We start from the raw sequence: 10,525 nt of genomic DNA, 5'->3' as shown, positions 1-10,525 counted from the left end.
CCCCTCAAAATGCCACAGTGACAGTTTGAGGGATGTTGGCTGGTGAGATTTCATGTATTTGGTATCCCTCAAACTGCCACTGTGACATTTTGAGGGGAGCATACTCAGAAATTGAAGATTTAGTACCCCTCAAAGTGTCATCATAGCATTTTGAGGGAGTGAAACCATGCTATTTGTGTCAAAACCTTGCCATAACCCACCCTAGCCCAGGCCTAACCCAGGACACCCTCCCCAAATCCTCTTAATGAACCTCTTGCGACTTACTACATTCGTCTCTGCTACAAAAGTATCAGTTTACATGATATACACAATAACAAAACACTGCTTACAATTGAATGCTGATATCCTCTCTGCCGATTGAGGTGAGTTTAACGCATTCAACATACAAACGTTTCAAACTCACGCGTTTGTGCTGCTGGTTACCCCGCTCTCTGCTTCAATGGCAATAGTTTTGGCGCTTGGTTCATTTTGCTGCTTTGTCTCATCACCAACGGCAGACGTATCGGACCTGTGAGGCGAGGCGTGGATGCTAAAAGTGTATGTGAGTGTCTGTCTATCAGAAATTCATGTTATTGTTGCTTACGGGGTTGACGCGCGACGTTCGTCACTGGCGTACGCTGAGAAACGCTTGCGCTTCAAAGAGGGCGCGTCGTCGCCGCCATTCCCTGCGTTAAGAGTGCCTCCGCCAACAGCCACGGAAGGCGACACATTCAACGCCAAAGATAGGAGGTCGAACCGCATCACCCCAGCTGTCGTCACCCCACTAGCGACGGCGAGGACACCTACGCCGGTATTGACGGAGGGCGTGGGTGTGTTTGCCCAACGCAAAGTAGAAGTGTCGCAAGCGAGTCTGGCAGATTATTAATGTCAAACGAAGACGGCCACAGCGGTAAGGTCGAGCTTACTCAACAGTGCTATGTTGAGTGCTGTTGCGGACGTATTCCGACACTGCAAGATCAAAGCGTCGGACAGGAGACGCGACACTGTCACCAGACGACGTCGGGCACACTCGACCAACAGCGAACAGCATAGGGTGGCTGAATTCGGGCACGTGGTCCAAGTAGTGCTCGTCCGAGGGGTCTCCCGGAATCGGAAAGAACTGCTGCGGTTGAGTGTCGAGGAGGATGGTGCCGCCCCGCTCGAAGTAAGCCTTCGCAATGACAAAAGCCACCGTGTCGTTGGGAAGGACTTGATCGCGCTTCGGGCTGTACACACGAATTTGCGCGGGCGCGGACCGCGTTTGACTGCAGTGAAGTGCGGAATCGTAGTAACAGTAGAACGTCTGCGAACTGCCATTGCTTTCCGAACAACGAATGCCGTTGGCAAGACCGAGCATTCCCACCACGATGGCGACAGACATGAGGAGTGGGAAAGTGGAAACGGGTGGGATGGATTGTCGATGTTAGCCGTGTTCAGACCCCCGTTTTTAAAGCGACACAGGGCGAGGAGTACATACCGCCAAGGAGTCAATTTGAGGAGGTTCGACAACAGGAGAAGTGATTTGAATGAGATGCTAAGACCGATTACCAACTCTTGAATATCAAGGCTGACGCATCAGAACGAACAACAGGGGCGAAGAACGGCCGGAACAATCGACAGGCAGAGCTCGACATTTAATCCAAACACAACCAAACGAATAACGGTAAGATGGTTAACTATACGGGAAATAACCCTATTTATTCTATTTTTGGTGTGATTTTGTTGTTTGCACGTCTGTCCACCTCTCTAAGTTCGGATGGGTCGACAGAGGGTGGACTGTACACCCTAACTAAGTTCAGTTCAAGCCCCGAGTGGACAGGGGACAAACTTAAGGTCGTAATGGTACAGTATATGTCAGGATCAGTCCGAGTGGCCCAAAGACGTGCAATAGAGCACTGCTTGATTGATGCTGAACATTCTCAAAATGTTCTTTGTTTTCTATTACATCGCATTGTTAGAGTATGGGAACCTGGGGCCGCTTCCTACACATGGTAATGAGGATGCAAACCGCACAGGTTGGTGCACACTGATAATGTGCAGGCTTTAACATTTAACTTCGAGCCCTTTTCATCGAAGAATGGGACACACATGGGTTCTCCACGTTCACCTTGACAGACTGAACAATGTGAATTTGAGATGAAACGAAGCGGCAGGCTTGCATGCAAGCCACAATGTCCATAGACAGAACATTCTTGTCACCATCAACCATCTTTAGATGAGCATTGATTATGATAACATGGAACATCATATGTGGGTATGTGGGTATATCATAACCAACCTAGAACCTAGATACAAATCCTTCCCCCGGTCTAATTACCCAGTGGTATAGCACCTAGAACGCACAACCATGCTCGACAGTCCACCATCAAATCACATGGAGGTTATCAGTGTAGAGTGCCACAGCCACACATCAAAGGACAATGATGTTAACAAACAGTCCACAGCGCAGGTAAGTCGAGAACACTCGTCATCCGGGTGACCGTAGCTATAACAGGAACTAGCGAACAAAGCACAAACTAGTTAGTGGGGGGTAACGAGCAAGCAGGCCATGGTCTAAAGTGGTCGAGGCAAGCAGCACACCCGATCCCAACACATAACAAGGACGGACTCGATAAATGAAGTCAAGAGTAGAGAGGGCCAGCGCGTGGGGTAAAGGGTGAGTCATGCCCGTTGCATTGCACTACATATGAATAATAAAAAACGGTAATGATCGACGGGGAGTGGGGAAGGGAGTGGTGGCAGCGACGTGGAGGGAGATGGGGGGATAGGTGACGCATACGGAGAAGCGGGAGAAGGTAGCAAGAAAGGTAGTCCGCAAAAACAAGGGTCCGATGAACCGACAACGGCGGCGGATGGCGCAAACAATTACTCGTTAGCAACCTGAAAGAGAAAATATCAGCACAACCGAAGATAACGATCACGAACGCTATAAACGCACCTTGAGCACCCGCCCCGACCTCTCGTCCTCCTCGTCCGACTCGGGCTCGAGTTCATGCTCATGCTCGTACTCATGCTCCAGCCCATGCTCCTCCCCTCCAATGCCCTCATACGCCCCATGCTCGTGCTCCATCTCATTCTCCGGCTCCTCCGTATACGGAATATGCTGCTGCGACGCACCATGCGGGTTCGGCAGAGGCTCTCCGGGGCTCGGCGTGCGGTCCTGCGCCGCGTAGTTGCCCGCTTGCGCGACACCGTACGGATCAAAGGGGGTATCGTTGTTTACATGATGGCTCTGGCTCTGCCCGCGCTGCGGGTAGGGATCCTGGAACCCGCCCTGTGTGTATCCTCCCTGCGCCGGTCCTTGGTTGAACTGCTGCTGCTGCGGGTGCGCACCCTGCTGCTGGGGATAATCACTGTAGCCCTGCATTCCGTGCGCACTCTGACGACGCTGGCGATCCATCGCGGCCGCACCGCTAGCTCCAAGTCCAACGGCATCCAAAACGCCAGTGTTGTTGCCTCGCCCGTAGCGCACCGCATGGTCCATCGTCTCCTGCCCGCGAGGTCCTGCGAAGGCATTGTACGGGGCATGCTTGCTCGGTTCGCGCTGCAATTTACCAGAACCGACACCCGCAAAGCCCGCGCCCGCGCCCAGCGCGGCAGCGCCGGCAGCGTACGGGTCGCCGGCGTGCCCCGCTCCCGCGTAAGGGTCAAAGTGCGAGTACTCGCTCATCTGCGGGTACGAGCCGTTGCCAGTGCTGACGGGCTGCATCGGGGGCTGCGCGTATGTTCCGTGAGAGCGATCATCCGAGTATCCGTTGCTCTTGTTCGCTGCGGCACCGTAGCCGGCGTATGGGTTGCTGTCGGGGCCATGGCGGTCTGCGTACACGTCGTCGTCGAACGGCGAGCGCGAGGACGCGGCAGCAGCCGCAGCAGCATCGGCGACGTCCCTGTCGAAGCGGGAGGCACGGCGGCGGCGGTATATGGTCGTACAGATGATGATCAACAAAACGGCAGCGACGACTCCCACGGCAGCGAACACGCCCGCGACTGCGCCCTTGTTGTGGAAGAAGCTGTGGGCGGAGGTCAGCCCCAATGTCTGTGCGGTTGAGTGCGAAGAGGACGAATGACACTGACCCGCCTTGGGATGAATCATTCTGGGGGCTAGCCGGGGTTGTTGGCGTCTGGATGACTATAGACGTTTCTGTGAAAACGTTACCGCCGGAAGTAGTGGTCTGGATTGCAGTGGTGCTTGTCGGGGCTGCAGTTGTGCTGGTCGAAGACGAGGCCGAGGTGGTGGACCCAGTGGTGGTAGAAGGGCTGGTAGTTGTTGCCGAAGTCGTAGAAGCAGAGGTGCTGGTGGGGCTGGAGGTGGAGGTGGCGGATGTGGAGGTGGAGGAAGAAGTCGATGTGGGGGAGGTGGAGGTGGCAGAAGAACTGGTGGACGAGCTGGTGGAGTGGGGGAAGGGATCAGCGTCGATCGACAGACTACGCCGCACGTGTACTGACCCGGGTAATAATGAAGACAGGATGGCTGTTGGACAGGCCGATCAGCACGGTTAAGTGAAATGAGGATATTCGGAGACGTACAAGCCATTGTTACAGCATGGAAAGGGACAGAATTGGGCTGGTCGTCGTGGTGGGCAGCGACGAAGGAGTGTGGGAGGGAAGGGAGGGAGAGGGAGAGGAGAGCGGGGGAAATAAGAATCACGAGAGAATCCAAGATGCGTTGGCACTGGCAATTTTACCCTCCATGACTAAGCGCCCTTGTTCATAGCGCCCGGTCCCCCATGTGCTTCACATGCGCGTTGCAAACGTTGTAGACACCTCCAGAAATTTAATGCGATGTGAGTCGTACAGAGTAAAAATACATCGCAACGCCCCCTCCACGCAGCAGTCGAAACCTAAACGTGGACCTCACGCATCCAGCGTTGAGCCTAATCCATCTCAGCGTCCTCGTCCCCCTCGTCCTCATCGTCATCACCAGCATCGTCCCCAGCGCCCTTCTTGAGCCCCTTCATCTTCCTCGTCTGCAGCTTATTCAGGTCCTGCTTCGCAACATGCACCCGTCCTCTCAAGTCGCCCATCTCGTCCACCTCCAGATTCTTCTTCTTCTTGCCCAGCCCCTTCTCGACGTCCTGCTTCTTCATCTTCGGCCGCTTCATCGCCTGCTTCCACATCTCCCCGTCCGCCTCCTCATGCCGCCGCAGCGACAGATCAAGCGACGGACCCATCGGCACCAGTTCCACCCGCGGCACCCGTGTGCCCGATGGTGTCAACTTGACCGTGTACGTCCGTATGTGTACCTTTGGCAATTTTGACGTGTCCTCCTCTACGACCCCCAACGTCGCGTTCGCCGTCGCCTGCGTGGCGGGTGACAGGCTCACGCTGATGACGTGCTCGAGCCCAGGCAGACATATCGAGTCGATCACCTCGGCGTTGAAAAAGTCCATGAGGATAGACTTGAGCTGGACGAACCGCGGGTGCGTGTCGAACAGCTCCGAGGCAAAGTGTAGCATCGGCTTGTGTCCCGGTGTGCATTTTGGCGTCTGTATGCGCATTCAACATGCGCGAGCGTGAGCGTGGGGTGTGTTAGCTCAGTGTGAGTGTGGGTGAAGTTCAGTCCAAGAATACGCAACAGTTCCGACCCATCCGTTGGGGACGGCAGACGGCGGAGGAAGAGAAAGAAAAAGATGCAGTCGAAACAAAGAAGGACGAGGGATAAGGACGAGGATAGACGTACCTTGAACTCGGCCATGCTCACGAACTTGTCCACGCCCACCTCGACCATATCCAGCACCCTTCCGTCGAACATCCGCGCGAGCACCAACCCATCGGGCCGCTTTTTGGTCGTCTGTCCAAACATGAACATCGACGCGTCGTTTTTCTGAGCCCAGAACTCGAATGAAGATGTGTCCTCAAACGGCCGGACCGTGTTTTTCTTCGAGAACGAGATGGCGTGCGGACGCTTCAGCGCCATCTAGAAAGCCGATCCGTAGCGTGAACGTGAGCGAGTGCGTCCGATGTCGCAAGAGACCCAGAGGAGTGGTACACAGCCGAACGAGAGTGTATGCACGACCAATCCATAACAGTAAGAGCGGCCACAAAAAGTGCACAACGGAAGAACCCAGACAAAACGATCGCCCGTGAGCCCAACCCAGTCGAAAGCACTCAAGGGCAGCACGTACGCACCAGATCCTTCATAGCCCCGTTCAGCACCTCTCCCGTATGCGTACCCTTGACAAAGATGACGGTCCGCGGGTCCTCGACCTCCTTTGGCTCGCGGGCATCCATCGCCCGCTTCGAGCGAGCGTTCTTCGGTTTCCTGCCCGCCGAAACGATCAGCTCATACTCGAGCAACAAGTAAGCATCGCAGAAGAGACAGGAACGTACGGAGTGCGCAGCATAGTGTCTTTGCGCTTTTGAGAGGGACGATGGTGGGTACACGGGAGGGAAGGCGAGTATATGCCCCTGAAGATTTTTTGCGTTCGACGAGCAGAGCCCAAAACGCACGACGGAGCGCCAGACGTTTCGCCTTCCTATTCCGTCCATGTCTGCCCACCACCCAGAAAGGGAAACCCTCCTGAACTCTCCTCAATCGACCCAGCAGTTCCTGATCAGCGCACCGCCTCTCTCGCCGGGCAGAACTCTGAAGCCCGTCCCGCACGGCATCGAACTCGAAGGAACGTGGTTGACGCCCACCGCGAAACGTCCACCGTCGTGTCCGAGCCCAAGCTAAGGGTCCGTGTGCGCGAACTTTCTTGTAATGAAGCGACCTCCCCAACCTCATTTTCGACGCATAGAGCCTAGAATAAGCTCGGTGCCATCGGGCTCGAGCTCGTACGGACCCGAACTGAGTCCTTACTCGGATTGCAGAGTTTCATGTGGCCGTTTATCTAATAGAATGAAACCTTTGCCAACTTTCGAAGGAGCGAAGCCGCCGCTGGAACGTTCTCCGTCAAAGATGAAACCAGCGGCTGGAGCAGGCGGCGCAACAGCAGCGTCGTCGTTCGGACGGGAGCAACGGATTTCACCCCCGAGTTTCGCCCGACGGGACGTTCCATCCCCAACAGCAACAGGTACAGCACTATATGCAGCCGGCTCAGCGAGCCCAACAGCAGCTCACGTTCCTTCCGCTTCAGGCGCCGTCGCTCACGCCTGGGGAGGGTTCTCAGCAGGGAGTCCCGTCCTATCCGATGCATCTCGGAGCCCACGGAGCCAGCCTTCCCCAGCAGCCCTCGCCGCCGCTGCTCGATCTATCGGGCTATCCCCTTCGCCAGCAGGTTCAGATGCATCCCTCTCTCCAGCCCTTTCTCACCGGGGGCGAGGAAATGACGGGCATGAAGTTCGATCAGCACTTGGGTCTCCCTACTCCCCCACGCCTGTTGGAATGAGGGTGTAGGTGCTCGTCGCTGGCAATGACGCCAGTGTTGGCGATCGCATCGACGGAGAGGTGAATTTCGTTCTGGTCTACTGTATTCGGGTTTTCTTTTTCTCTTTTTCTCTTTGGTGCTTGCGTGCGGACAATGGTCCTTCCGAAGTAGTATCGGCTTTCTCGTTCTCGTGGTTCTGTATGATATGCTCAATCGATGTGCGCTGCATCGACAGCCGTTCTCCCCCGTTTACCATCCTTCATCACGTATCCGTATCTAAATACTCTACGGCTCGAAGTCCGCGTCTGCTCACTCTTTGTTCCGCTCTATCTCTATACCACTCTTATTACCTAATCGTGTTCGCATGCTACGTACCATGATTCGATCGTTCTGCTCCTTTGTTGCCCACCCCGATCAGTTCGTTCGTTTATCATTGCTTCGTTTTCGAGTCTGCGGGTACTGAAGAAAAGTCTTCATGTTTTCGTTCCACGTAAATGGTCTCATGTGTTCTGGTCACCAAGTATATCGTCTTTATGTACATTGTGCAAACGCAAGCAATGCAAAAGGTGTTTTCATTCATCAGAACTCGAACGACGCGTTAGGACTTGGGAAAGGATATCCATATATGCTGTCGTTTGGATAGATGAAGATTCGCCACAGGGACTCGGAAAAGGCGCATACACGCTGTCGTTCAGCGTGAAAAGGTGAGACTTGGGCGGCACCGCGAACACTAATCGTGAACCGAGCAAGATGTCCGCTGCCGGTGAAGTTGCTGCAATTGCTGGTAGCGTAACTCCTGCGAATACTGAGCTGCCGCTGGGGGATCGATCGACGAGGGCGAGATTGGATGCTGATGAGACGAGTCCCGACGATGTAGTTGGCCGCGAAGCGCCGCCGCCTGCTGTTGCTGTTGCTGCTGTACCAGTTGGCGGTCGAAGTCCTGCATCTGCATCGGAGTCATTGCAGAGCTCCATGACTGTGAGTCGCCGAGACTGAGGGCGCGACTCTGAGCCGTAGTCATATTCGCCTGGCGCTGGAACGCCTCGTGGTCCATCGTCGTCGTCGGACCCTGGGTGAGGTCGCTTGCGAGGGTTTGCCGGTGCAGCGGCGAAGGACCCGGGTTGTTGTTCGGAGATCGCCGGTGGGTGGAAGGAAAATGGTGAGTCGTACGCGCCTGTAGTTGGAGATGGTGGCTCTGCATCGTAGCCGGCGTGGTAGGCTGCTGCTGACCCTGCTGTTGCCAGCTCGACTGAACGTCCTCCATATGATGGAAGGGGAAGCTCTGACTGATAGACCAGTCCAGGCCCTCCGGCGTAAGCAGGTTTTGAGCCGAAGTATGATGCTGGTGCGGTGCCTGGTCGTGTTGCGGTGGAAGGTCGGCGGGTGAATGCAGAGGCGCCTGATAGGGGAAGTATGTGTTGTGTTGACTGTGGTGGGAGGGGGAATGGCTGCTGAGCGGATGGTGGTGGGGCGACGGTTGCGGAGACAACGGCAGAAAGAGGCGGGAGTGTTCGAGCATTCTGGTCGAGTCCACCTGTTGTTGGTGGGCGGCTGTGGCTAGATCCGGGGCGACCATCCCGTGGGGGGACACTGAAGCTGAATGTGTTGGAGAAGGGGAGAAAGGACTGCGACTGCTGGCCGATGGTTGAAGAAGTGGATGCTGGGGGGACACGAAAGGACTGGCTGGAGTCACGAAAGGAATGGTTGTTGGGAGGCCGCGGATGCGAGTGACCAGGACCACGATCGAAATCGCCAGTGTTCCAAGAGCTCTGGTACATCATGTCGTTGCCACCCTCGTAACCCGTGCTCGTACCTGGACGTTGATGCATGGGCAGAGAGGAAGAGGACATGTCATCCTCCTCCTTGACTTGGTCCAGCCCGCGGAGACCGTGTTCGTTGGCGGTGGTAGAGTGGTGGGAAGCCGGAAGCATAGATGACTGGGTGGGCGACTGGTTGGGACGCTGCTTGCCACGCGTCTGGGTAGACTTGTTGGCAGCAGCCATGGAGGCGTGGAGGGTGGTGAGGTCGCGCATCATGCGGTCGTTCTGGTCCTGCTTGTCGGCGTGGACGGTCTGGGCATGCTGACGGAGGTTGTCGAGGCGAGAAAATTGCTTGCCGCAGTGGCAGGTAAAGGGACGCTCTCCGGTGTGCTTCCTGGTAAAAGAGACGACATGGTGAGACAAAGAAGGTCGTCGACGACGAGACGAAAGAGGAACGAGGGGGAGAGGGGAGACGGTACCTAATGTGCCTCGCGAGGTGTTCGCTTCTGCTGAAGACCATGCGACACTCGCCATACCCTCTGCATTGGAAAGTCTTAGCAGGGGCAGGACGATAGCGTTTGTTGACACCGCCGATGGCAGCGGTGGGGAGGATGGTGGGCTGGTTGGGAGCGAGGACCGCCGCCATGTCTGTGGGAGAGCTGTGAGAGGTGTTGTTGTTTTGAGAGGAATCAGTGGGAGATATGTTGTCTGTCGGGGAGGCAGAGGAGGTGGAATCGAGGGATGGGTCGAGGGGGCTGCGTTTTGAGTCGTCCATTGGAACTGGCAAAAGACGAGAAATCGCGACTAAAAGGTGCCTGAAATCAACCAAGAGCTGCTCTCTCAATTAAGGCACCGCAACCGTCGGACTTCTAACTTGGCCCACTCTCTCGGATCAGGAACAGCTCCGGCCGTGGCCCGGCACCGTTCCCGTCTGATAACCCCTCACACGTAAACCTCCGGTCCACCTTTTCGATCCCCAGCCCACGCGGTCAAGAGGGCCCAGCCCGAGTCCGCCGCACCGTACACACCCTCCCCACCTCTCAAAACATTCCCCAATACATTCACCACCCATCACATCTCCCAAAACACACGGACACAGGAAACACAGAATACGCGCTTCCTCATTGACACTCGGCGGTGAACGCCATCCCGAGTCTTATCCGCCATCTTCCCTCTACATAGACGCCAGCCGCATCGCCCGATCGCAGTCCAGACCTCCCCATATCTCCCATCACCAGCAGAAATACACCAAACTGGCCCCTATCTTGTACTCCCTATTCTTCATCCTTCCGCATCCACAAGATCCATGCATTCGTGACCGCCGCTCGTGAGTACCGTCCTGATCTCCTTTGATGCTCAACAACGTCCTCCCCGAGGCTATACTCGCCATCTATATAATCTGTCGTGAACATCCTTGCTATGTGCCTATTGATCGAATTAAGATTTGGGTGATCCTCAAAAACCTACATCATCGTT

General features: G+C 55.6%; 5 protein-coding genes across 5 annotated transcripts; 1 reads left to right on the top strand and 4 right to left on the bottom strand.

Moving 5' to 3' along the window:
• Positions 1 to 241: 241 nt before the first annotated feature.
• Positions 242 to 1,360, bottom strand: CONPUDRAFT_150645 (uncharacterized protein; the record flags this gene model as incomplete). Its single annotated transcript, XM_007767018.1, has 5 exons — positions 242 to 278; positions 330 to 350; positions 404 to 529; positions 584 to 850; positions 906 to 1,360. 5 exons carry the CDS (start codon positions 1,358 to 1,360, stop codon positions 242 to 244), a joined length of 906 nt encoding a protein of 301 aa, XP_007765208.1.
• A 998-nt stretch (positions 1,361 to 2,358) lies between these two features.
• On the bottom strand, positions 2,359 to 4,567 carry CONPUDRAFT_142234 (uncharacterized protein). The gene is made up of 5 exons (XM_007767017.1): positions 4,507 to 4,567; positions 4,426 to 4,450; positions 4,054 to 4,365; positions 2,918 to 3,989; positions 2,359 to 2,859 (listed from the first exon to the last, which is right to left on the bottom strand). The coding sequence occupies exons 1-5, from the start codon at positions 4,511 to 4,513 to the stop codon at positions 2,845 to 2,847; spliced, it is 1,431 nt and encodes a 476-aa protein (XP_007765207.1). The 5' UTR covers positions 4,514 to 4,567; the 3' UTR covers positions 2,359 to 2,844.
• Positions 4,568 to 4,746: 179 nt separating this feature from the next.
• On the bottom strand, positions 4,747 to 6,418 carry CONPUDRAFT_99046 (Brix-domain-containing protein). The gene is made up of 4 exons (XM_007767016.1): positions 6,310 to 6,418; positions 6,109 to 6,241; positions 5,660 to 5,896; positions 4,747 to 5,465 (listed from the first exon to the last, which is right to left on the bottom strand). The coding sequence occupies exons 1-4, from the start codon at positions 6,321 to 6,323 to the stop codon at positions 4,854 to 4,856; spliced, it is 996 nt and encodes a 331-aa protein (XP_007765206.1). The 5' UTR covers positions 6,324 to 6,418; the 3' UTR covers positions 4,747 to 4,853.
• On the top strand, positions 6,382 to 7,802 carry CONPUDRAFT_162934 (uncharacterized protein; the record flags this gene model as incomplete). The annotated part of the gene is made up of 4 exons (XM_007767015.1): positions 6,382 to 6,663; positions 6,727 to 6,756; positions 6,891 to 6,995; positions 7,059 to 7,802. 4 exons carry the CDS (start codon positions 6,382 to 6,384, stop codon positions 7,308 to 7,310), a joined length of 669 nt encoding a protein of 222 aa, XP_007765205.1. The 3' UTR covers positions 7,311 to 7,802.
• A 241-nt stretch (positions 7,803 to 8,043) lies between these two features.
• Positions 8,044 to 9,786, bottom strand: CONPUDRAFT_118852 (uncharacterized protein; the record flags this gene model as incomplete). The annotated part of the gene is made up of 2 exons (XM_007767014.1): positions 9,529 to 9,786; positions 8,044 to 9,443 (listed from the first exon to the last, which is right to left on the bottom strand). Coding segments are annotated over exons 1-2 (1,566 nt in total), but the record flags the coding sequence as incomplete, so codon positions are not given.
• Between the last annotated feature and the right edge of the window lie 739 nt (positions 9,787 to 10,525).

Source organism: Coniophora puteana (assembly GCF_000271625.1).
Source record: "Coniophora puteana RWD-64-598 SS2 unplaced genomic scaffold CONPUscaffold_2, whole genome shotgun sequence".
In the NCBI taxonomy this organism is placed as follows: domain Eukaryota; kingdom Fungi; phylum Basidiomycota; class Agaricomycetes; order Boletales; family Coniophoraceae; genus Coniophora; species Coniophora puteana.
This window is presented reverse-complemented; position numbering and strand designations above follow the sequence as displayed.

Coding starts and splice junctions, on each gene's coding strand:
- CONPUDRAFT_142234 (XM_007767017.1), bottom strand. Junction 4,366..4,425: donor CTGTCTTCATTATTACCCGG/GTCAGTACACGT, acceptor CCACTCCACCAG/CTCGTCCACCAGTTCTTCTG. Junction 3,990..4,053: donor AATGATTCATCCCAAGGCGG/GTCAGTGTCATT, acceptor CTCCGCCCACAG/CTTCTTCCACAACAAGGGCG.
- CONPUDRAFT_99046 (XM_007767016.1), bottom strand. Junction 5,897..6,108: donor ACGGGGCTATGAAGGATCTG/GTGCGTACGTGC, acceptor TCGGCTTTCTAG/ATGGCGCTGAAGCGTCCGCA. Junction 5,466..5,659: donor TGAGCATGGCCGAGTTCAAG/GTACGTCTATCC, acceptor ATGCGCATACAG/ACGCCAAAATGCACACCGGG.